The sequence below is a fragment of the Petromyzon marinus genome, chromosome 11 (genome assembly GCF_048934315.1).
Source record: "Petromyzon marinus isolate PM22_M1 ecotype Great Lakes invasive population chromosome 11, UKy_Petmar_22M1.pri1.0, whole genome shotgun sequence".
NCBI lineage: Eukaryota > Metazoa > Chordata > Hyperoartia > Petromyzontiformes > Petromyzontidae > Petromyzon > Petromyzon marinus.
This window is the reverse complement of record NC_133677.1, coordinates 2,636,346-2,663,072: the sequence shown is the minus strand read 5'-3', so window position 1 is coordinate 2,663,072 and position 26,727 is coordinate 2,636,346. Positions and strand designations below refer to the sequence as shown.

The window sequence follows — 26,727 nt, the reverse complement described above, 5'->3', positions numbered from 1 at the left end:
AACGCCACCCCCAAAACTGTGCCTTGTTTCAGTAAAGTTATACAAAATCTGGTCACACACAAACCCACCGGATTATAAGACACCCAACCGACTTTTGCTTCAATATACGTGGGAAAAAAAATGCATCTTATAATCCAAATTACATGGTATGTATAAAATATTGTCCGTAATACAGGTTTTTTGGGTTTGAGCGCGTAAATATCTAAATGTACCGTTAGACCCGCCACCACCTGACACAGCCAATTAGTAAGGTTTGTCACGTAAATAGAACGTGCCAATTCGTTACGAGTACAGCACACCGGTGTGTTGGATAGCCAAGCCACAACATTTACAATCTGAGTACGACATTTCGCAGTAATTACAACTAGCTTCACCAGGCGACAAACAGATTTGTGGAGAAGTCCACCTGTTTCGTTCTTTAAATAGACAAAATCAAATATTGTGTCTGCCACATGAACATCAAGTAACAGCTCGCACTTGCATTACCCGTTCTATTTATGTTGGGCGTGACCTACACTTGTGAATGGTTTGTGAGGGAAACCACATACATTCTATTTAAAGCTTTCGTGAGTGCAAGGATTCATCTTCTTTGGTTCTTTCGGTAAAGTCACGTAGAATGAGAATACAATAATAAATTGATAACATAAAATAACACAATAATATTCTCACGACGTTTCGGCCACAACACAAGCGGCCTTCATCACCCAACACAAGCGGCCTTCATCACCTGATGAAGGCCGCTTGTGTTGTGGCCGAAACGTCGTGAGAATATTATTGTGTTATTTTATTTTATCAATTTATTATTTTATTCTCATTCTACGTGACATTACCGAAAGAACCAAAGAAGACACATACATTCTGTCAAGTGAAATGTTTTATTTCGTCCTAAGGAATTTAGCCTCATGCTGTACGTGCTCACGAACTCGTCTTTTCTATTACTGGAAACCCCTACTATGCTGATGCAGGCGCGTCGTGTGTGGTGGTCATGATGATGCTGTTGTCGGCTGCCGCTTTATTGAATGCTACATCAAGAGGAGATTCCGTCTCATGTCATGGAACAGAACGTCACACTATATTGCAAACTGGCCCCCGCTATGAGCATGAGTTCGCTTGCACGCTGCTGCTTAAAATCAGACCCTTTGGGGTTTAATGTTTTCATTTGATGTCACAAAAGCCATTGAGAATGCCGTTCAGATGTCTGACTTAAAAGTGATTTCTTTTATTGAAATCGGTTTAGCCGGGCGTGATAATCCAGCATTTGGGAGGCACGGGCCATTGGATCGGAGTGTTTTGTAAAACTGCCAAACTTGCTGGCCTTCAATGTGCCCAGAGGGTGGCAGTACAGCAAATGTGCAGACTCAACGAAAAATTTAACTTTTTTTTTGTACACCACGTAAGGCCCACTGAGCTATATAGCTCTTTTTCAGAAGCGACCTGGCCACAAATGATCGCTCAATGAATTGGCTTGTCATATGGATATTTATAACAGCCAAATACTCTAAACGCATGTTTATAAATGTGGAAGGAAAACCCGGAGGACCCAGAAAAAAATACACGCGACCACGGGGATAACATGCAAACTCCAAATATGAAGCAGGCGTCAGGGTCGGGATGGAACCCACGATCTCCTTTATAACAGGCGAGCTAGTTAACATCTCACTACCGTGGCGTCCGACTTTTGAGTGTTGCTTGTTATGTGTGGTGGGTTTTCTCCATGCCCTGCTATTTCCTCCAGTATGAAAAACACTCACTAAGACGTTCGAAGCAGAAGCCTCCTGAAACCAGCTGGAAAACTCAGGCTTTCCTAGATTGATTAATGGCTACAGTATATTACTATTACTACGTATGTTAGCAACGGTACAACCAATATAATACATATTCTTGGTTCTTTCGGTAAAGTCACGTAGAAGGGAAAAAATAAAAAAATAAAAATATTAAACAATAAAATTCTCTTCTAGATTTAAAGCTTTCGTGACTGCAAGGATCCATACTCATAGGTTCTATTCGGTAAAGTCACGTAGGTAAAAAATAAAACGACAAAAATCACGACGTTTTGGCCACAACACAAGCGGCCTTCATCAGGTGAAGGGACAAGGCTGTCTCGAGGACAGAGCTGGAGTGAAACACAGCCACGCTCAGACCGCGCGACCTTTAAGCTGTGTGCGAGGAAACAAGGTGCCTTGACACAAGCAATCATCATCAGGTGTGAAAAACATGGCAAGAAAATTAGAAAAAGTGGCGGTTTTTTTAACGTTAGCACCACGGATAGCGATTTGGCAGTTATTCAGATGGACGAGTCCATCTACAGTGAGGGAAAAAAAGTATTTGATCCCCTGCTGATTTTGTACGTTTGCCCACTGACAAAGAAATGATCAGTCTATAATTTTAATGGTAGGTTTATTTGAACAGTGAGAGACATAATAACAACATCAAAATCCAGAACAACGCATGTCAAAAATGTTATAAATTGATTTGCATTTTAATGAGGGAAATAAGTATTTGATCCCTCTGCAAAACATGACTTAGTACTTGGTGGCAAAACCCTTGTTGGCAATCACAGAGGTCAGACGTTTCTTGTAGTTGGCCATCAGGTTTGCACACATCTCAGGAGGGATTTTGTCCCACTCCTCTTTGCAGATCTTCTCCAAGTCTTTAAGGTTTCGAGGCTGACGTTTGGCAACTCGAACCTTCAGCTCCCTCCACAGCTTTGCTATGGGATTAAGGTCTGGAGACTGGCTAGGCCACTCCAGGACCTTAATGTGCTTCTTCTTGAGCGACTCCTTTGTTGCCTTGGCCGTGTGTTTTGGGTCATTGTCATGCTGGAATACCCATCCACGACCTATTTTCAATGCCCTGGCTGAGGGAAGGAGGTTCTCACCCAAGATTTGACGGTACATGGCCCCGTCCATCGTCCCTTTGATGCGGTGAAGTTGTCCTGTCCCCTTAGCAGAAAAACACCCCCAAAGCATAATGTTTCCACCTCCATGTTTGACGGTGGGGATGGCGTTCTTGGGGTCATAGGCAGCATTCCTCCTCCTCCAAACACGGCGAGTTGAGTTGATGCCAAAGAGCTCCATTTTGGTCTCATCTGACCACAACACTTTCACCCAGTTGTCCTCTGAATCATTCAGATGTTCATTGGAAAACTTCAGACGGGCATGTATATGTGCTTTCTTGAGCAGGGGGACCTTGCGGGCGCTGCAGGATTTCAGTCCTTCACGGTGTAGTGTGTTACCAATTGTTTTCTTGGTGACTATGGTCCCAGCTGCCTTGAGATCATTGACAAGAACCTCCCGTGCAGTTCTGGGCTGATTCTTCACCGTTCTCATGATCATTGCAACTCCACGAGGTGAGATCTTGCATGGAGCCCCAGGCCGAGGGAGATTGACAGTTATTTTGTGTTTGTTCCATTTGCGAATAATCGCATCAACTGTTGTCACCTTCAAACCAAGCTGCTTGGCAATGGTCTTGTAGCCCATTCCAGCCTTGTGTAGGTCTACAATCTTGTCCCTGACATCCTTGGAGAGCTCTTTGGTCTTGGTCATGGTGGAGAGTTTGGAATCTGATTGATTGATTGCTTCTGTGGACAGGTGTCTTTTATACAGGTAACAAGCTGAGATTAGGAGCACTCCCTTTAAGAGTGTGCTCCTAATCTCAGCTCGTTACCTGTATAAAAGACACCTGTGAGCCATAAATCTTTCTGATTGAGAGGGGGTCAAATACTTATTTCCCTCGTTAAAATGCAAATCAATTTATAACATTTTGACATGCGTTTTTCTGGATTTTTTTGTTGCTATTCTGTGTCTCACTGTTCAAATAAACCTACCATTAAAATTATAGACTGATCATTTCTTCGTCAGTGGGCAAACGTACAAAATCAGCAGGGGATCAAATACTTTTTTCCCTCACTGTATGTTCGGAAAAGAGGAGGGGGGAGACGAAAATAATGGATGTGGTCTTAAAGCCACCGTAAGCGTGAACAATCAATTAAGACCCTAAATGGTTTATCAAATCCTTACAATGATTGCTAAGCCAGAATCCATCTTCTCGGTTGAAATGGTCTCTGTGTTTGTATATGTGGATAGCCTCATGAACGAATCTCTCATGGTAGCCAGATTGCTTACAAAGAACCTCTGTCTTGGAGAAGTCAATGTCATGTGAGCCTACTGAATTATAACAGTGATCTGCCACGGCCGAGGTGTTGGTCCTACCGTGTTTTAGGTCTGCTTTGTGTTCACGAATGCGGTCCGAGACATGGCGTTTGGTTTCTCCAATGTAACTACTACCACAGAGGCAGCTTAGTTTGTAGACGCGAGGGTACTGTATGTCCGGAATCACATATTTTACAGACGGAACCAGATCACGGATTTTATGTAATGAGTTGAATCGGACCTGGATCTCGTGTTTATTCAAGATTTTGGAGATCTTTTTTGTGATTCCCGCAATGTAGGGTAAAGTTATAGTAAAATAATGTTTTTTTTCTTCCAGATTGTCTTCATGATCGATAATTATTCAATGCAAATGTATCCTTGCTATAGAACTGCGCAAACTATCAGTCAACACACGTTATCATCAGCCATGATGTATCCACTGATGGATGAAGGTCTCTGCATGTGACCTCCACCCTATACACACACTCACACCTGTGATGCAACGATCCATCTCGCTCCTCTACATCGGGTGATCTCATCACTCCATCTCCATTGTGGTTATTCCTCTCAAGTGCGTCACGTGCCCTTCGTCCGCCACTCCATCATCAGCACAGCTGTCAACCCAGACGGTTTACCCCGTATTCTTGTACAAGGAAATTTAGTTTGCAGGTCCACACGGCGTACAGCCGTTTCAATACGCGCTTTGTAGGATGAACGTTGAGATTTATAAGGGAAACGGGGTGAGCAATAAGGTGTGACTTGGTCTGTAATAAGGTAGGGAACTGATAAGGGGTTGACAGGTGTGGATCAGTCGCCTTCATCGGCCATCGTATCTTCCCACGAGATCTACTCCCCCAAGCTCACTCACGAGACGGTCAATGCGATGACTCCAATTTACATTTGTCCCCTGATCTACGTGTTACTCTCCTGTGTGTCTCGGTGTAATTTCCAGCACGCATCATCACTCCACGGTTCTTTGTCAGACATTGTATCTTTTGTTCTGTTCCCTCCGCCAGTGTTCATGTTTCAATCAATACGCAATCGCTGGTTATACGATGCAGAGATGGAACAATGTCTTCTTCAAGCACAATCATAGGTCGCTTTGCATTATCAAATTTAACGTTATAAAAGCACTCCAAACTACTCTCCCGTTCCTCTTTGAGTCATCGATAAATCATTGTTCCGCCATCAGCAATTGCCCCGTGGATGTCGGTATCCGGCTGTTTTCTATTTGTGTCCCTCCAACAATTATTTTATTTTGTTTATCACTCTTGTTGTGCGTGACGTTTGTTTTGCTCATTGCATGTATCTTGAGCTAAACTTTGGAAGCCTGCCCTGCTGATGTCTGTGCTGCAATCATTTCATGTACTCCTATTCCTTGAGTGGTCATTACGTTTGTTTGAGATTGTACATGTTTTTATTAATTTAATGTTTATACATTTTATTCCTCCGTACATTGTTTAAATAAAAGGTATAGTAAAACGCTGCTTTTGATAATAACAATGTTCGGTTGACATGCAATGATTACCCCGCGGGGATTACATTGCAACAATCCAGCCACGATTAAATTTGAAGAATCAACAATTTCCCGTCTAATTTATGCCCACTTGTTTATTTCATTATCCTAAATGCGTCATTATCTATCACAGGTACAGTTCCGACGCCTATAGGGTGAGTATAAGAATCGAGAAAACATCTTTAGTGTGGATAAAACCATGCAACGCAACCAAATCCAGCTGAGTCATGTGTCACCCAGAGCACCGACTCGCTCACCATCTCTCCATCCACGTCAGCTCAAGCCTCCCGTAAATCAGCTGACGTGGGTTGCCACCCCTCTCTCCCCGCTGCCTGAGAATGCACGATGATCATCGCGCAGCATTGAGGCATATGACGTACAGCCCAGGGACTGCTTCGTGACGTTGTGTGTGTATCTGTGTGTGTGTGTGCCCTGGTGGTCCCCCTCTTTAAGAAGGGGGACCGCATATACTGTAACAACTACAGGGGCATCTCACTCCTCAGTGTGCCGGGCAAGGTCCTGGCAAGGATTATTCAGCATCGCCACGCCAGGCACGCTGAGGAGAGGTTTGCGGAGCCCCAATGCGGTTTCAGGAAAAGGCGGTCCTGCACAGATGCCATATTTTCTGTCCGTCTGCTACAGCAGAGGTGTAGGGAATTCCAACAGGACCTACATCTCTGCTTTATTGACCTGGTCAAGGCCTATGATACCATCAGTAGGCCTGGGCTCTGGGTTGTTCTTCGTGCTTTTGGAGTCCCTGACCCTCTGCTCACGATCATTAAGGACCTTCATGATGGTGAGCAGGCCCGGGTAAAACTACGTGGCCGGGATCAGAGCCATTCCCTGTACAATTGGGGTGCGACAGGGATGTCCTCTGGCTCCCAGATTATTTAACATCTATTTTGACCACGTAGTTCGTGAAGCCTTCAATAGCTGTACCGGGGGAATCTCCATATGGTACAGATATAATGGGAGGCTGATCGATGCCCGGATGCGGTCAAGGGATGGCTCCCTATTGCTCAACCACGTTATGTATGCCGATGATTTGGTAATAGCTGCTCATTCAGAGGAGGAGTTGGAGACGCTGCTGTTGAGACTGGAGCGTGCCACTAAGAGATGGGGCCTTACCATCAGCCCCACCAAAACTAAGCACCTGCCTGGGTATTTTGTACCATCGGACACTCCACCCCCACAACTCCCAATCGGTGAGGGGGCAGTTGTGGAGAGAGTGGAGAGTTTCCCATACCTGGGCAGTGTGCTTATGACTGGCTCCAGTTTAACAGCAGAGGTCTCACTCCGAATCAGTCGAGCGGCAATATATTTTCATCGGTTGCGTAACGCTGTGTGGAAGCTACCTGGTCTGTCACTCCGCACTAAGCTTCAGGTCTTCTCGGCCACGGTCATTCCCTCCCTTCTCTATGCTTGCGAAACGTGGACCCCCCTAATGGAACATCTTCGCCGGTTAGAAACATTTAGGCTAGACTGCCTACAATACATCCTGGGTTTAACCAGGCTGGATTGTGTGAGGAGCTCACAAATTCTTGAAAGATCTGGGCAAGGTCCCATCGGTGAGCTTCTCCGGCAGGCAAGGCTGCGTTGTCTGGGTCATGTAGCCCGCATGTCCAGCCACCGCATGCCGAAACAGCTTTTGTTCGGCCGGATCGAGGGGGCTAAACGGGTGCAGCACGGGCTAGAGAAGAGATGGAGTGATGTGGTAAAGGAGGACGTGGAGCTGAGTGGACTTGCTGATGACTGGTACCAGCGGTGTCAAGATCGGCCTCTGTGGAGGAGGCTCGTGAAGGAAGCTATTGGGCAGTTGGAGGCAGTCGCCCTCCAACAACAACGGAGGGCGGAGGAGCGACGCTCACAACAACGAGCGGAGCGCTGGGTGGCTAAAGCACAGCAGGTTGGCACAGTAGGGGGCACAGGTGGTGCACCAGCCAGTCATCTCAGTCAGTCGACCCGTGGCACCTGGGTCTGCCCCGTGACCTCCTGCCAGCGGGCGTTCGACACTTCACGTGGCCTCAGGGTGCACATGGCCTGGCACAAGCGTCGTGGTGACGTCACCGCCACTTAGTGGCGAATGGCGGTTGTTGTGTGTGTGTGTGTGGGGAGCGGTAGTGTAGCGGTTTACGCGCTGCGCTATGAACCCGACTCACGGCCAACACCCAGTGACGATTATCTGAACCGGTCCTGGGCCTCCCCGAGGTCGACTCAGCCTCAAATGAGTAACTGGTGCGGTGTGTAAACATCGCCACTGGGGAGAAAAAGGCGGTCGGGAGTGGTGCTGGCCACCCACCCCCTCGTGTACCGTTCCGGCCTTTATAGGTGCTCGCTAAAAGCACTTACCCCTACAGTCTGTTAAGGCTATATGGGGGGTCTTTGTCTTTGTATTTGCGTGCCTTGTGGCTCTTGAAATACTGAGTTTTGTACCGAATTTTGAAAAATATGCCTCTTCTTGTTATTTTGGTTGCTAACTCCTGGTATAAACTCTGAACTCCCTATCCTCATATTTCCTGATCATTACGCAGCATTTCCCTATCCTTTTTTTATTTTTGTTTCCCATTATTTCTTCCCTTCATCACTCCTTGTTATTTATCCATACATGACATCACAGTCTCTACTCACCTTGCCCGTGGTGTACCATGGGTAAAAAAAAAAAAAATTTCTCGTACAATATTAAAAACAACAAACAATGTCACCGGAAACGAAGGAGAAAGGACACTAAAATAGTAAGAGAAGTTCCCAGAGCGAGATCGTGGCCGTAGTCTACCACTAACAGGTACACGAAGCTGTGCGAATTAACGTAGCGAGGAGCTAGATGATAATTAACGGGGAACATAGTGCAGCTGCGGGAGAATTAAAAAGCAATTACAGAGGTGGCCGAGTGACAATAAAAGGTCAGGGAGCCGAGCTGGCACAGATGGGATCTTGGGAAATGACTGTGCTCCACGTTCGATTTAAATCTTTCGTGACTGCAGGGATTAATATTCTTGGTTCTTTCGGTAAAGTCACGTAGAAGGGAAATAATAAAATAATACAAGTAAAACAATAAAATTAGCACGACGTTTCGATTGCAACACAAACAATCATCATCAGGTGTGAAAACCACGGCAAGAAAATTTGAAAAAGAAGTGGCGTTTTTTTTTCTTCTTCAAATTTTCTTGCTGTGGTTTTCATGCCTGATGATGATTGCTTGTGTTGCAATCTAAACGTCGTGAGAATTGTATTGTTTTATATTTTTATTATTTTATTATTGGGAGGGATCTCAGAGATCGCCCTGCGATGTCCGTTACAGCAGCTCGGCGCTCTGACCTCTGTGCCACTCGGCCACGTCTCTCTGGTTGCCCTCTAAACACGAGGGGCTTGCACCTCTCCGCGATAGAGAGAGAGATTAGGACCAGTCCCTTTGTCTCTTCGCATGACTTGGACAGGGCTGCTGTTCATTTCTTTGACGTTTAGTTTCCTTGTCCTTCCCCTGCACTTCCGATTTGCACGGTCGGCTTCGTGCGGTGCGACACGAGTTGGTGCACACATAACGTCTGTCTGTACATACGATGATCGGGATAACATTGAGAAAGGCACATTCACCCGTAAAAATGCCGTATATATATACACACACATATATAAAAAGAAAGAATCGATGTTAATAAATTGTGAATGCCCAGTGCTCGGACAATGATCCGACTCGTGCCAACTCCGCCACCGCCACTGCTGCTGCGGGGAAAGTGGCGAGGATGTCGCGGAGCCCGGGGTTAGCCGAGCCACGTGCGACGGTGTAAGTGGCGAGACCCCGGGCGTGCAGGTCGCTGCTTGGCCGCCCGCCGTAACGAGATGTTCAGGGGAAACTGAACACCCCGACGGCACTGAATGTGACGACACTGGAAAAGAAGAAGAAGAGAGAGAGGAATAAGGGGAAACAAAACATCCTCCCCACCACCCCCCCTCCCCCCCAACTGACCTGCAGGACATTGATGAATTAGTGAAGGGGAACGACGCGCTGTGGGGGAGTAACCGAGCTGGGGCGAGACACAAACGACACCGCTGTTTCAGGGCCGCCCGCCACTGACAGCGAGGCACGCGTCTAACAGGACGCCCCATTCGGCTGTGACGATGACGGCACTTTTCCATTCCGCAAACCGAAAATACTCGCGCGGAGTTTGCGATGCCGCGCGAAGAGACACGCGTGGGGGGTGGGGTGGAGGGAGCGCGCTTGTGCATTAGGAGGAGAAAGGATGAATGCCTTTACGCAGCGGTCTTCATTGCAAGGCCCATCGTGGCCTTTCGTGTGGCCCCTGACAATACACCGATGGTGAACCTCACCCCCATCATCATCAGCATTGTGCTGCTGTAAAAAAGCCAGTCCTTTGAAATGTGTGACGGCCCTCGCACACGGCGATGTGTTATAGGCGGAAGTGGCTTCCCCCTCTCTGACCATTGGTGAAGAGCACACTGCGTTAACGAGTGACTCGGTGGACAGATTGATATGTGAATCGCGTTACGTGAAAAATGAAGTGAAATGAAGTATAGCATTTATTAGCATCATCATATGTCCCTTCCGTCGGCTCATTGGCAACGATGGGACCACGAATTAATTTATTTAGTTCTCTTTATTTAGTCAGCATTATTGCCTTGTTCAATTCCAATCCTCATTATATACAAGTGGATTATAGGATGAATTAATCCTTAAAGGGGATATGATTAAACATATCAGTTAATGGCATAGGCGGTAAACCCTGGAGCCCTGCTTAATGGCGAGTGCTCGACATTGGCAGGGCATCAGAGGCATGAAAGCATCTATTGATGTTTGGCAAAATAAATCGCAGAGAAGGTGCAGTGCGCATCCTTGTGGGTCCTTCGCTGTGGGTACGTTCACTTTATAAGAGCTCAATGTATCAGACCAACAACATTGTACAAATTATAAAGAGACCTACGACCGAATCACCTGAATGCGCCCACACTTCATAATAAACATTCTGGGGTTCGGTCGCGTAAGTAATAACGCGTTGTTAACGCACACCCCCACCCGACACAGCCAATTGGTTAGGTTTGTCACGTAAACAAAACCGTGCCACTTAGTTACTACTTCAGCACACCGGTGCTCTGGAGAGTAAACCCACAACGCTTACAATTTGAGTACCGCCACGTTCCAACCGGCGATTACAACAACCGGCTTCGTCAGGCGACGTGCCAGAACCGTGAAGAAGTCTTCTGATATCTCGCAGGCTGCTCGGGCGTGCCACATGTCGTCGGTGTGAGTTTGCAGGGTGGCCGAGAGATGGCGACGCTGAGGATTCCTCCGGATGCTCTAAATTTTCCCTCCCACGTGAAGCTAAAACTGCTCATCAACGAAAGTGACCAAAACATGCCAGCGCAGGACCCTGATCCTGCTGACAAAGAGTCTTGAGATTCGGCGAGAAGTTTCTGGGAAAATAGTGTGTCTTGTCGCTGCTGGTATGCTGTCATGGATAAATGATTCCGTAAGTCAGTCGCTCACTTGACGTGAATTATGCTTGCTGAAAAGCAAGCTGCGGTCATTTATCTTGATAAATAAAACATCTTTTGGATGCCACTTTACCAATACATTAACATGCACTCTGCTTCCCCCGTGCCTCGTAAAATACTGCTAATGCTACGCAGCCATTCGCTTGTTCAAAATTAAGTTTCTGCAGAATTACCCCCTACCCTTTCTTTCCATTGAATTATTGGCAAAAGGCCAACAACGTAAAAGTGCCGTGGCTCTCATCCGCAATGATTACTCCTGGCATCCCGGCACGGGGCGTACTTATCCATTCAGCTTTGCTGCAGTGGAAATGGGGGAATTTATTTGATTTTTAAACTCAGTTTGGCTCCATCCCAGAAATCTGCCTCTCGCACGCGCGCGCACGCACGCCCAGTGCTGGCACAGGATTCCGAGAGTCTCCTCATTCTGTCAGCATTGACGCGCAGCTACTGAATTTCATTGTGGATAGCAAGAGGCACCGTCGAATAATTCACGAGCGTTATCTGAAGCGAGTAGCAAAGCATCGATTCATCGATGAAAAATATATTGTACGCATTGAGTCTTGCGCGCGGGAATGTGTTTTTTTTGCGATGTATGCAATATTGTAGACATTTAAGCTACTGGAACGCGAACAACACCGCGCAAACGAGACCACACAAAGTTGAAAGAGCGTACAAACGAGACGCAAAAACAATACGACACGAAAAAAGAGGGAAATCGATTCGTTAATCGAATCGTGACCATGAATGGTGAAAATGGATTGAATGTGCTGCGGGGTGAGTGGTTATACAGCTGGTGCTACGTGTGTCCATTAGCCAGGTGAGATTCTACTGTGGCAATATTGAGACGATGAGCCCCTTTTGCGAAGGGAGACGTGAGGAAACGCCGAGAGCATGACATGGGTGAGGGAGCAGTGTACGATTTTGAGTGCAAAACAAAGCAATTATTGGAGATAATAAAATCACCGGACGTTAAATTAACGTTCATGGAATAGGATAGGTGAGGGATTGAAGCAACGGGGGGTGAAAATATTAAAGAACGGAAGAGAATTATGTTAAAAAAGAAAGTTTGAGAATGTCATAGAAAATATATGCAATAAAACAATGTAAAACTTCTGCTGAAATTCTTGGACAGGAGTGGAAGAAATGCCGTCTTCGTGCATAAAAAGTGAGTGATTTTCTTGCACAAATGAGCACTGAAGCTTTGCCCATCTCACGTTAACAGCCCCGATCCAGTGGTATGAATTCCACGTTCCCCCACAAAGCGGTACTCACATTATCGACCCGGGGAGAATGATGGGCCGTGTGAACCTCTCCCCTCTCCCCCGGCGCCACTCCCCAACAAGGATTTAAAATCGCAACCTTAACGATTACGAGCCACTCGCTCTAACTCTGAGCCACCCAAGTTGAGCATCAATAAATAATTGGAAAGGGAATTTTTATTTTGAAGTCGTCCGATAATGGCTGCGCGTGCATCGTCGATCGTTCTGCAGCGGCAGTGTTCGTGATGCACAGTGGAGAGTTGCGTTCGTGCCGGCAAATGTTGTACAAGTGCGACTGCCCCGAGCGGGCGAACTGTTGAAGCAGACAGAGTTTTCGCGTGCACCTTTATTTTTTGTTTTGCTACCGTGGTGATGATTATCAATATTATTATTATTTTTATCTTAGGCGAGAGGAGAGATCAGTTTAACACGTAGGCTTTCGCGACCAATATTATTCATAATAAAGGTTTTTGGGTTAGATCGCGTTATTTATAAATGTGTCGTAACCCTCCACCACCCGACACGGCCAAACAGTAAAAACGTGTCACGTTTACAAAGGACAAATAGTTCACTACGTTAGCCCACCGGTGTGTTGAAGAGCGAATTAATATCATTTAAAATTTGAGTACGACGTTTCGCTGGCAATTACATCCAGCTTCATCGGGCAATTCGCCAGAATGGTAAAGCCCTCGCTTGCTCCTGGTCTTAAATAGAGCAGGAGGGTGACGTCATCATTGAGCTCATTTCAGGTGCAGTGATTTGACTCGGAGGTTGGGGGGATATTGTAATTATATAATCGATTGGTAATCAGTCAATGATTATGATTAGTAATGAGTTGTAGATTATTAATTAGTTGTAATGTGTGTTCTTGTGATTATATGCTGCGTTAGTAATCCGTTAATTAGTATGCGTTTCCCCTATAAGGAATTGTAGTATGTCCTATTTAATAATACGCTTCCAAGCCGCACTAAGCCTGTAGTGCGGCTTGAGAGGAGAGATGTTCGATATCGGAGAGAGCGAGTTAGTAGCGATGAATGGCGTGGAGGAGATTGGCTGCCCGTAGGCCTGCGGGACTGCGATGGTGCTCGCTGAAGATCATATGCCCTGGCAAGTGTGAGATGTCCCTAAAAAGCTGGCATGGCATTCTCAAAGCTGGAACCCGTCACTGGCATCGCTCACCAAGCGAGGTCGCGTGTGCGGCAGGGCAATGGGAAATTACTATCAGCTGGGTTCCTCGCCTTCTCCCCCCCTCCCGACTTCCCCCCCACCAACACATCTCCCATACGATAGCAACTGGGTTCCATGAAAAGAAAAGCAAAGAGTCAAAGCAATTCCCGGCTCAAATGAGCATCACATTGAAGGATGTTCATCTCCCGCTTACAGCCCTGAGCCAATGGTGGACATTCTACGTTCCTATGGCGGGGGAGAGTCTTTCCATGGGATAACCGCCGTCGTTGACTTCTCCACAAAGTGTTTCCCATTTTATCGAGCCTGGAGGGAGAGCGATGATGGGCTGATTCAACCCCAAATCAGGACTTGAACTTGCAACCTGATTGCGAGCGGCTAGCTCTGCCAGCTGAGCCGCCTCTCCCCTGCCCACCCCATCTCCCCAAGCTCACTGCATCGCGAGCAACTTCGTTCCATGAAAAAAAACCGGTGAACTCGTGAATTATTGAGCAGTAACCAAAGATGACCCAGCACCATTTGCCTGGCTACCTGCCCACGCTAATGAGCACTTTAGAATAACAATAAAGCCTACAGGCCACGTGCTTATTCCTTCCCCTTTATGAAAGTGACTGTATGGTGTGATTATTTTTTTATTAAGGTGTGCTTTGTCTGTCTTCATGTTTTGTAATCCAGACCCTTATATTGCAAGCGGACGCTACTGAATGGCATTACGAGTTGTCACCCATGTGGAAATACTTGCTACCATTTGCTAGCGTCTCGCTACCTGATGGTTGTGAAGCTCTCAGAACACCTGGCAAATACAGGCTCCATATTTATTTTGTCTTCATGCCACGTGCTAGTTTGTTTTATGCCGAAAAAAACATTTATTAACGTTCAACCACTCAACGATATTGTTACATTTACGAAAATATTAGAATTTATTCGTGATTGTAATGAATATGCAAGCCTACATTTGAGATAGGATCTCCCATCATTAACAAATTCATCCTTGGGTCATATTCAAGTGAATCGCGGTGCTGAGCGATGGGAGAGGTCAGTGATGCTGCTGGCCTATGGAGAGCCCTCATTTATACAGTTCTGGTGAGATGATGGCAATTATTCAGACAATGAAAAATAAAACGATATGGCAGAAGTTATGTCGACAACAGAGAACGTGAGATCACAGGGATGTAAGATGGCGATGGAGCGATGGAAAGCAGTAGGAATGTAGATATTTGGTCCAGGAAGATTTCACCGCAATAATCTAGAGCCCTAATGCTGCTTGGGGTTCGAAAGCATTGCTTATTCTGTGTGTTTCTCATGCCACCGTTGTAGAAAGTCACTTTTGCTCCTCCGTCTTACCTTAAAGGCACACCTTAAAGTGTTGTTACGCGGTAGTGTGTGTGTGTGTTGCGTATGCACACGCGTGTTTTTAAAATCTCCAATTTAACGAAAGTAAACGAAGAAAAACCTCATCTGCAATTTTCAGTATACAGTTCATCGCGTGCACTTGTGAGTCGGGAATGTAGTAGCAATGCATCGACGCACGAAATATTGCGCATTCAATAGTGCAACTGCAGCGTTAAGGAACATCAAGCTGCCGAAGCTGTCATTGCAGCACCTTGGAGAGCGGCTTGTTTTGGAGAATCGCACGCAACAGGGGTTTGGCGGCTCGGTGTCGACTTTCTGCTCGGACCGCGCGGGCTAAAAGGTGAGCGAGGCAGCGGCGGTGTTTTTAAAGCGATTTGGTGGCGGGAGGGAGGGTAGGAGGAGCATTGCGCATTGACGGAACAGCATCGACGCGTCTGTGAAAATGGCAATGCTTTTTATGTCTCCTGGAGGTGCCCGGGCACGCTTGTGACGGCCGGCGGCGCTCGGCAAGCGGTTACCGCCACACATCCAGACGCTTCAACCGGGGCGCACGCAACGCAACCGCCTCGCCTCGCCTCGCTCTCTCGCGCGGATCCCGCGAATTTGCGATTCGCTCGACAGTTGCGGCGGCGGCGGCGGCGGTGCCGTCGGCATTGCTTGCAATGTCCGTGTTGAGCGGCGGTCGAGGCTCAGATAGGGGAAGGACAGGGACGGCGGGGAAGACATGAAGGGAGGTAGGAGGAAGAGGGGGAGTAGTGGAGTGATGCAGGGAGAGCCGTGAGCGAGGAGAGGGGAGAACTGCAAGTGGAGTAGAGAGAGGGGGGGAGCTTACGTCGCTGGCTCGTGGAGGGGGGGGGGGGAGTCTCGTGGTGTGGGTGGGGGTGCGTGGTTGCTGGTGTGGGTGGGGGTGCGTGGGTGGGTGGGTGGGCAGCGTTACCTGGCTTCGAGCTCCTCTTGCAGGAGGAGGCACCTTAGAGCGTCGTGTGCCGGACGCCGCTGCCAAGGCTTTTCGCGCGTCCGCCGGCCGGGTTAGTTCGTGAGAAACTTAGACCAAATAATTTACGTCTGCCTGCTCCTTGCTGATGAAATAAGGTGAGAGGCTCTTTTTTTATTTATTAAAGATGTGTTGTTTTCTTGTTTGGCCTTAGTGGGGAACTGAACTTGAATTTGTTGCTAGAATTAATAAAAGAGTGTTGGAAAGCGAGCGATGTTTTCTTTGGTGATTACGCTATCAAAGCCCCTTGAGAGTTTATGCAATGCGCTATAAACGCTATAATCGTTATCCTTAAATATTTATGTAGATGCAATGCAAAGTTTTTTGTGAAAATATTATATGTCAACCGCTATTGGGTTGGATCAAACGTGAAATATTCGTATTCCGTGATCATTCACAAAGACTTGAACACGACACGGAATGTATTTAAGAGACACGTGGCTTTGCTTCCAACCTTCTAGCACTAATGTACAACTATCTGATAAACAAATATCCCATCAACATCCATGACTCCCACAGTCAATCTGACTACATCATCAAATGACAGTGCATGTCTGTCACTGTGTTGGTGGCATTGTGCTTTAAACGAAATATTAATTTATCTATATGAATTAAGGAGGAGTGGTTTTGTAGTTGTCGGTGCACTGCTGCTAACATCATCGGCGAGTAATAGGCTTTCACCAATCCGTACTGACTAGCATGGTGAAGTATGGTCAAACAGCCACAATAACGAACGCAGTGTGGGAGGCCTTCATCCAGCAGTCGGCTGGTAAAGTGCTGTACATTTTATTTTTTATTATCCATATAAAATTTTTATTCACAGTTACTCCCAGATGACGAAATAATCCCGCACATTGTTGGCTTGTGTGACAATTTGCATCCACCAGCACTCTCAAATTGTGAAAACCACATGTAATTTTTCGTATGCATTGTGTGTACCCAGACAATATCATGATTAGGTTATGAACTGACAATTCACTGTCTTTGTGTTGTGGGGAGCGATGGCACTGCGGTTCGTGTGCTATGAACCCGGAGACCAAAGTTCGATTTTTGCTCATGGCTAACGCCAGTGATGATTATCTGAACGGGTCCTGGGCCACCCCTAGGTCGACTCAGCCTCAAATGAGTACCTGGTGCGGTGTATAAACATCGCCACTGGGGAGACAAAGGCGACGGGGCGTGGTGCTCGCCACCCACCCCCTCGTGTGCCTTGCCGGCCTTCATAGGTGCTACTCGCTAACAGAACTTTCCCCAACAGTCTATTTAGGCTATATGGGGAATCTATGTCTTTATTAGATTACAGCTAGTTTCTTAAATTAGACTTTTATTTACCACGATTGATCGTTGAGCTCTGACAATCTCGCCTGAAATGGAATAGAGCGTCGTGCATATGCGAGTTCTCACTTATCTAATGGGTTGCCCTTGGCATCGCGTTAGCATGAAATGCACTCCGTACATATACACACACTACCGGTAGGATATCATAGAAAGTTGTCTGTAGCAGTTGGTTTATCTCTACACAAAACCCGAGCCGGGCTGCAAGAGTGAAGATTTTAGGACGGCATGAAAACCGCACAGGGTGTTGGCGCCTTGACCTTCATATGTAGTCAAACATTTAATACAAATAATTAACAAATTCCTTTCCTGTATTCATCAAGCATGGTAAAGACATGTCTCTTCATTTACACCGTTAATTGTTGTGATGAACTCATGATTTATAAGTGTTATTTTATTGCTTTCAGTTTTGGAAAACGCCTTGAGATGCGATTGCATGTTGACACAGCAAACATTGGAATTGTGGTTGGGAATATGGCAACACAACGACCATGAATGGCTAAGCGTGGGGAGGCATTGACCCGGCCTTAACTTGACAAGGGGTTGAAGATTTTCATGATTATTTCACGGATATTTTTGTTTCTCCATGCAAGACTCGCTCAAGAGTCTCAAGACTCTTTTTTACCGTTTAAAGGAGCGTCCTGCTCGAAGATGTTTGAGCGATTCCATTAAAACTGGGCTACCGAGGGATAAAAAAAAACCACGCCTGTGATGGGATGACATTTAGAGCTCTGCACTGATGGATTTACTCCATAACAAAAGGGCCATCCCTTCGCCACCTCGCAGTGCCCACTGTTTTGTTAAAACAGTGGAGGCACGGGTAGATAGCAAATTACAGTTCGGCATTGGAAGGGCTTCATTTGGATAGATGTGCAAGCCGTAAAGTGGCTGCCTGGGCACTGGCGAGATTCGGCATTGCCACACGCACACACGCAACAATTAAACCTGTGGGCATTCCCAAGGTGTCCTCCAGTCAGGGGAGGGGTGGGGCCAGCGGCGAGAGGCGCATCGGCACCGCGATGGAGAACGCCGTGATATCTGGGGGGGTCCGCAAGCCGTGGGCCGGCGACACGCGGGACGCCGGCTGGACGCGCCGCTTCGGCAAGAGGGCCCTGCTCAACTGCTGCCTTGTCAGGTGGACGATCGCGCTGCTGAGCCCCAAGAAAGCAGGTAGGGGGAGCGCCGGTGCGGTGCCTCGTGCTGCTGTGCTCCGTCAGAGTGCTGGAGAGCACTTGCCCCTGCCGCCTGCTTGGGCTATACGTGTGGGGGGGTCTCTTTGTCTTTACGCGCACGCGTGTGTGTTCCGTCTCGTGACGTTCTCAGGATCAAATATTTCGGTTGCTTAAAGTATACGCCGTACCTACAGGGGCGCCGCGGTGGCGAGATGTTAAGTGCCTCGCTTGGTATACGGGAACTCGTGGGTTCGATCCCGACCCTGACGCCCTATGTTTAAAGTTTGCATGTTCTCCCCGCGGATTTTTCTCCGGGTTCTCCGTTTTTTCCCCTCCATATTTAGAATCGGCGTGCGTTCAGAGTATTCGGCTGCTATAATTGTCCACGTGACGATCCACTTCGTTGAGCCATCATTTGTGAGAGCCAGGTCGCCTCTGAAAAAGAGAGCTCAGTGGGCCTTCAAAAGATAGTTTCTTATCATCTTCTTTCGTGCGACTGGGGTAGTTGATCAGCAATCGTACGTATTCGTTCATTCCGAGGTTGGCGAGTGAGCCAGTGGATGGCTTCGGCAGTAGCCTTGGTGAATGTCTCAAACGCTGCCAGTGAATGATGGAAGTGCGCAGATTTTGTGTTACGATTTGGACCATGGTTTGAGATCTGTGATTGCTGTCACACTGAGGCTTTTTTTTACATTGTTCATGAGCTGCAAGATTATTACATTTTAAATTGGCAATGTGGTTTCCTGGGACAAAGTTATGGTGCACAAGTTCCTTTGTTATATTTTCTAACAAATTAATAAAAAAATACCGCAATGACAAAATGTAATGCGCTTTTAGGATGTTGAATTATGCTGCTGGCCTTGCGGTAATCAAGTTGCACCTTTCTGCTGGTAAACTGTAATTGTGTGTTGCCGATTATTTATGCCGTAACAGAAGTGTCATATGAATTATGAATAGATAGGTAGTGTTGTAAAACAGCGTGGGCACCAATTATATATCTTTTTGATCTTGTGCTCGTGAATAACATATCTACCCACCAATGCTGAACGTTAAATATTTTGCGCACGTCAGCTCTATCATTGAATCAATGCTCCAGGGTCTGCGCGCGTGCAGTGTATAGTCGAGCAATGCCCACTGAGTCTGTCCAAACAAACAGCTTTTATGCATCCGCCAAGATGTTTTAATGACTGAGAATGGTCCCCGCTGTGCTTTTGGGGCTCTCCAGCCATCCGAATAGGGAGCGGTAGCGTAGCGGTTAGCACTCTGCACTACGAATCCGGCGATCCAAGTTCGATTCCCGCTCATGGCCAACAACGGACAACACCAGTGACGAATATCTGAACCGATCCTGGGTCTCCCCTAGGTCGAATCAGCCTCAAATGAGTACCTGGTGCGGTGTGTAAACATCGCCACTGGGGAGACGAAGGCGGCCGGGCGTGGTGCTGGCCACCCAACCCATCGTGTGCCGTGCCGGCCTTCATAGGTGCTCACTAACAGCACTTGCTCCAACAGTCTGTTCATGCTATAGGGGGGGGGGATCTTTGTCTGTTGGTGGTGAGCGGTAGTGTAGGCGTTAGCGCACAGCGCTACAAACCCTACAGGACTCGAGTTCAATTCCTGCTCATGGCCAACGCCTGTGAAATCATGGGGCTTGTTTGACCATACTTCACCGCGTTGCTCAATGCGGGTTGTTGAAGGACCCAGGACCGGTTTTATGTACCACGTGGCCTTGTATCGAACTCAGGTTGGCTGGGTTCATTTCGCAGGACGCTAACCACTGCGCCACTGCCTCATCCCCGGCTCACGCGACTAATGCCCCAATCCCGTGTAAGCGTTTGCCTCCGATTGCCATCGAAATTCTAAACAAACGAAAACATTCGGATTTGTTACAATTATTGTAACGTCGCGCTGTGCATCACTGCGATTAACGCGCATCACGTGTTAGAGCGCTAAAGCTCAAGGGTGTTAGAGCGCTTGAATTGCAGCGAGTGCGTGCGCGCGTTGCGTTCATTCGTAGTAGCAGTTGCGTCCTTCCAAAAAAACAACGGAAGCTCCCTTTGATAGGCTGGCTTTGCCAATTGGCTTAAAAGTGTCCTTTCAAGTGCTGGACTGGTAAGCATTTATAAACAACGGTGCCCATTCCATGTGAGTATTAAATGCTCATGTGGAATTGAAATCTTGTGACGTGTTATTCTTCAATTGGAAATGTCAAATGCCCCCTTTGATGTAATTATTGAGCGTGGGACCCTTGCGACTTCCCGCGTGCATTTGGCCTTCTCCTCTTTATGTGAGAGAGAGAGCTAGAGAATAAAAATTACAAAACGCACTTTGAATATTTGATTTCGAGCTACGAATGATCTTGAAAGCGTCAACCATTCCCATTGCCATAACAAGAAACTGTGTTTACACATAGAAGGGCTTTAGCCAGTGTTAATCGGCGCACCCGCTGCTCCGTGCAATTAATCTCTCATCATTTTGACAACTGAAGCATATCGAGCTGGGAATTTCAGCTCGTAAAGCGCCACGCTCGGTGTGTCTATTGAGTACCGGAGTTACCGCGAAGTGGAAGATCAAGCGGCGCTTCCCCGAAGGTGTGAAATAAATCTCGACTTAAAGCTTTCGTGAGTGCAGGAATTCATATTCTTTGGGTCTTTCGGTGAAGTCACGTAGATAGGTACATATTAATAACAAATAATAATTAAATAAACATACGACGTTTCGATCACAACACAAGCGATTGTCATCAGGAGGAAAGAGGGGGGAAGCCCCTGAATGCAGACTGATAAATATAAATCAGTCTGCAGGGTGTACACCCTATGAATCAGTCTGCAGGGTGTACACCCTATGAATCAGTCTGCAGGGTGTACACCCTATGAAACAGTCTGCACGGTGTACACCCTATGAAACAGTCTGCAGAGTGTACACCCTATGAATCAGTCTGCAGGGTGTACACCCTATGAAACAATCTGCAGGGTGTACACCCTATGAAACAGTCTGCAGGGTGTACACCCTATGAAACAGTCTGCAGGGTGTACACCCTATGAATCAGTCTGCAGGGTGTACACCCTATGAATCAGTCTGCAGGGTGTACACCCTATGAATCAGTCTGCAGGGTGTACACCCTATGAATCAGTCTGCACGGTGTACACCCTATGAAACAGTCTGCAGAGTGTACACCCTATGAATCAGTCTGCAGGGTGTACACCCTATGAAACAATCTGCAGGGTGTACACCCTATGAATCAGTCTGCAGGGTGTACACCCTATGAAACAGTCTACAGGGTGTACACCCTATGAATCAGTCTGCAGGGTGTACACCCTATGAATCAGTCTGCAGGGTGTACACCCTATAAATCAGTCTGCAGGGTGTACACCCTATTAAGCAATCTGCAGGGTGTACACCCTATGAAACAGTCTGCAGGGTGTACACCCTATGAATCAGTCTGCAGGGTGTACACCCTATGAATCAGTCTGCAGGGTGTACACCCTATGAAACAGTCTGCAGGGTGTACACCCTATGAATCAGTCTGCAGGGTGTACACCCTATGAATCAGTCTGCAGGGTGTACACCCTACGAAACAGTCTGCACGGTGTACACCCTACGAAACAGTCTGCAGGGTGTACACCCTATGAAACAGTCTGCAGAGTGTACACCCTATGAATCAGTCTGCAGGGTGTACACCCTATGAAACAATCTGCAGGGTGTACACCCTACGAAACAGTCTGCACGGTGTACACCCTATAAATCAGTCTGCAGGGTGTACACCCTATGAATCAGTCTGCAGGGTGTACACCCTACGAAACAGTCTGCAGGGTGTACACCCTACGAAACAGTCTGCAGGGTGTACACCCTATGAAACAGTCTGCAGGGTGTACACCCTACGAAACAGTCTGCACGGTGTACACCCTACGAAACAGTCTGCATTCAGCAGCTTTCCCCCTCATGCCGATTGCTAATTTCTCAAACTCCCACCCATTCCTTTCTGCCGTGAGAGATTTAAGTGTGGTGTGATTTCTGCTCACGGCATAGTGTGCCGGAGTCAATTATTGTAATTTTTGAGTGGTTTATGTGTATGAATAGTAAAACAAAATACATGCGAGTGTCAGGCTGCGTAAAACATGTCACGGGTCATTCGGTGACAGACATTATTTATTTTTATTTCCGCTGAATATGTTTTCCTTCCCTGGTAGACTGGACTAGGCACGTGACTAAGCAGGCACGGCATTAGTGAAATGTGTGCCAGGTGTGAATTGTGCTTTCTGGGTCGCTGATTCAAAAAGACCCGGCCGAAAACAAGCGCTGGCCTGCGACGTAATTTGAGTCTTACCGTTTCCGTTCTTTTGACCGCTAATGCACTTTTTTCTCCCATTCTTATTTTTTGTGAGAACAACGTCCCATTATGCATTATGAGGGAAATTAACACTTCCACAGCGTTACTCATAACAGCACCGTGAAGTCGAAATGAGACACGTTGAAGAACGCCCGCTGTAAGCCGTAATGCTCAAATCAGCGGCGATGTGGGCTGCATGATCAGTGGATCAATGGCCGGTGGACGGGACGATGAACGTTTTACTTGTTGTCTTGCCGTGCGGACGAAAAGTAAGTGCGCCATTTTTAGTCGAAACCTGCAAATTAACTTAAAATGTAAAAATATATATTGCACGCCTCTCTCTCTACGCTAAATTGATGCTCGAAGGGTGTTTTTTTTTTTCATGGCCTCTGGTCAAGACTAGAGACGGAGATGCAGCTGAAGGAGTGAAAACGCGTGAGAGGATGCCCCCCCCCCCCCCCCCCCCAGAGATGGAGTGACGAAAGCAGCTCATGCACAGGAGCAAGACGGATTGTTGCATGGGAAATGGTAAAAGCTTTGGGCATCCGGAAATGCAGAGGTCACTACACAAACTAATTACAATTACGGTTAATATTATACTACACTGCCATTGATCTATTGAAAATAATCCAAATCAATTGGCATATTTGTCCACGACGTGACAACTTGATTTGATTGGCTGTGTTGGGTGGTGCGGGGTGATAGTAAAAAAAGATGATGTCATACCTACACGGCCGACGATCTAACCCGAAATAAATTAATTATCAATCTTAGTTATTGGTCGAGATAAGCCTACACGTGTAACATGAACAGTCAGCTTTTGCGATGTTGTCATTCGTAATTGATTTCTGGGTGAGGTCACGTGAGAACGAAGCCAGTGTTGTGTCGTACACCCTCTTCCACCCGACGCAGTCAAAGAACTAAAGTTGTCAAGTGAAGAACCGTTGCGAATTTTCTTTTTATGTCGCTGCAGCACGCCGGCGTGCAGAAGAGACGTACCACAACATTTAACGAATAGGGAACGACGTGTTAGGGTAATGTAAATACCTTCCAGGTAGAATTCCCTGCCATTTCCTCTTCACGGGTGTGGTGGATGGGCACATGATGTCACACCATCAAATGAATGCCCTGGATCGGAGGCGGAGGGACATCTTCGCAATTGTTGGCAATCGCCTGACGACGCCGGTTGCAGCTAGGAGCGCAACATCGAGCCTAATCGTCAAACGTTGTCGATCGCTCTTCAACGCAGCGGTGTGCTGAAGCAACAACAGGCGGCGTCCGTTCTCGCGACAGCTTTGTTGAGCTGCGGTGGGTGGCGGAGGGCCCCGTCGTGGCGAGATGTTATCTCCCTCGCCTGGTATGCAGGAGGTCGTCGGTTCGATCCAGACCCTGACGCCTGCTGTATATTTGAAGTTTGCGTGTTCTCCCAGTGATATAGTGGATTTTTTTCTCTATGTCCAGCGGTTTCCCCCTCCACATTTATAATCAAAACGCATTTATAGCATTTGGATGCTATAAATTTCCAAGCGATAAGCCACTTCATTGAGCTATCAATTGTGGCCAGGTCGCTCTTGAAAAATAGCTGTATGGATCACTGGGCCTCACCTGGTAAAAATAAATAGTTTAGCTCTATGGTTTTTAGTTTTGCACTGGCGTTGTACTTTTACGCGACCTGACCCAAATTTTAAGTCAGAGCCATTGCTGACTAAGAGGCACGGTTCTGGCCGACAAAACTGATGCGAGCCAGCGGCGTTACCCATCATCGAGCGCGAACGCCACTCAATCGCGCCGATCGCGACAGTGGTGAGACGGGCGGTAGGACGTGCGGTCCAGAGGTGCGGACTGTCCCGGGAGCCGCGGCCGGCAACGAGAACTCGTCGAAAGTTTTCGTGTCTAAACCGTGAAAATGATCCCTACCCCTCCCACCCCAAGCGCCACCCCCCCCCCCCCCCCCCCACCGGTGCCTATTCATGGTGATGTGAAATATCATCCGTTGGAAATATCGCGAAGCTGCTCGCAGAGGCCGCGCGAGACAGGCCGTGCGCGAGATCAGCGCCGCGGAGTTGATCGAGCAACGGCCACGGAACTTTCCTGCCGAGCGGCGGACACGGCCAACAGAGCAAGATTCCGCGTTATCGGATAGCAGCTGGCTCCGCCGAGACGCGCGAATCGCAGCCAGATCTTTCAAGGTGGAATTTAAGTTCGAATTACGTTACACATTATTAGACCGTTCTGCGTATAGATAAATGTATGTGTGGGGGGGGGGGGGGGGGGCGGGATAATGAGATGATACAGGGAGATGCTGCAGTGTTTTTGACAGTGAGCACGCTGGCCTGGAAAGTTGATACAATGGGGCAAGTGTCTTAAGTCACTCCGCCACGATCCGTCCGGCAGTGTGTGTGACTTCATCACAATGAGTCGATCGTCTGAGCGCGCGTGGTGGGGTGAAGCTTTGGTTCTCACACCGCTTTCGTGCGTATCTGTGTACGTAGAACTTCTTTCGCAACCGTACGTAGCCAACCCGTGCAGGCCAGTTTGGACAACATTTGCCCTCGTTGAGCTACCTCGAGCAGAGGCCCTTCCGCCAGCAGTGGCTTGCGCAAGTGTGTTGTGTCTCTTCTTTGGTTCTTTCGGTAAAGTCACGTAGAATGAGAATAAAATAATAAATTGATAAAATAAAGTAACACAATAATATTCTCACGACGTTTCGGCCACAACACACGGGGACAGTCCTCCAGACAGTCTCGTCCCCTTCACCTGATGAAGGCCGCTTGTGTTGTGGCCGAAACGTCGTGAGAATATTATTGTGTTGTTTTATTTGATCAATTTATTATTTTATTCTCATTCTACGTGACTCTACCGAAAGAACCAAAGAAGATGAATCCTTGCAGTCACGAAAGCTTTAAATCGAATTTTTTTTTCTCTCAATGTCCATCGGTTTTTCCCTCCACATTTAGAATCAACACGCGTTTTTGAGCATTTGGCTGCTATAAATTTCAATGTGATAAGTCACTTCGTTGAGCTATCATGTGTGGACAGGTCGCTCCTAAAAAGAGCTGTATAGCTCAGTGGGCCTTACCTGGTAAAATAAAAAAAAATGTTTAGCTCTGTGGTTTCTAGTTTTGTGCAAGCAATTAGCAGGGCTGTGCCTTGACATTTGTTTATATATATACACAGTATGTGCTGTACACAAGGCAGGTAAAACTCTGAGCGAGTTTGGCTGTCCGATTTTTGGCGGCCTGCCCAGTGGGTGACAAAGCGTCCACAAGCACCTGGTGGGATGGGCAGCAGAGAGTGCCTCTCTCTCTCTCCCCCACCGCCACCGGTGACCTCTTGACCTTGGCGTTCGATGGCCGTGCGTAATTGAAAGGCGTCGGGAGGGGGGGGGGAGTGTGAGAGCTCCGTTTTTTACGCGTGGCCAGCGTTCATAAAGAAGCACGGCAGAGCCGTTCGTTTTCTGCCTCAAAGCTGCAGTCCGTACCAGTGCTGCTCAATTGTAATTTAAGTGATTTACGTCGCCATAATGGGAATATATATGGCTGGGTTTGCGCGGACGAGGGAGTGGGGGGAGGGAGTGGGGGGAGATGAGCAGCGAGTGGATTTGTATTACTGCAGCGAAATGCGTCATCTACTCCCAGGTTTCTTCAAGAGACGTCAAGATGTGTAGGTACAACAAATTAAAACCTTCTTGCGGGGTCTTTCTTTTCCTTCCCCATGTTTTGGCGACTGATGGGCCTCCTCCCCAGTGAGATATGAAAAGGAAAACAACTCATTGCAGTTCGTAACCGGCAGCCAGGAGAGCAAATAGATGCTGCCAACATACTTATGATGAGGAATCGTTTCTCTTTAATTAATGGTTTTGTTTGCTTTGGAGGGCGAGCATGCGCGCACACGCCCACAAAAGGGTATGTCAAGGCCTAGATTTTT

General features: G+C 47.4%; 1 protein-coding gene across 3 annotated transcripts in view; it reads left to right on the top strand.

Annotated features, from left to right (window-relative positions):
* The window catches only part of LOC116941355 (A-type potassium channel modulatory protein KCNIP2-like), a 167,940-nt gene that overhangs the window by 17,498 nt on the left and 123,715 nt on the right, over positions 1 to 26,727 (top strand). Inside the window, exon 1 of one of the 3 annotated variants that reach the window (XM_032952394.2) lies at positions 18,303 to 18,468. The exons of the other annotated variants lie outside the window; for them this stretch is intronic. Coding sequence (XP_032808285.1) covers positions 18,318 to 18,468 — 151 coding nt within the window. The 5' untranslated portion in view covers positions 18,303 to 18,317. Of the gene's footprint in view, positions 1 to 18,302; positions 18,469 to 26,727 lie in introns of those variants that run through there. 3 annotated transcript variants of the gene reach the window in all.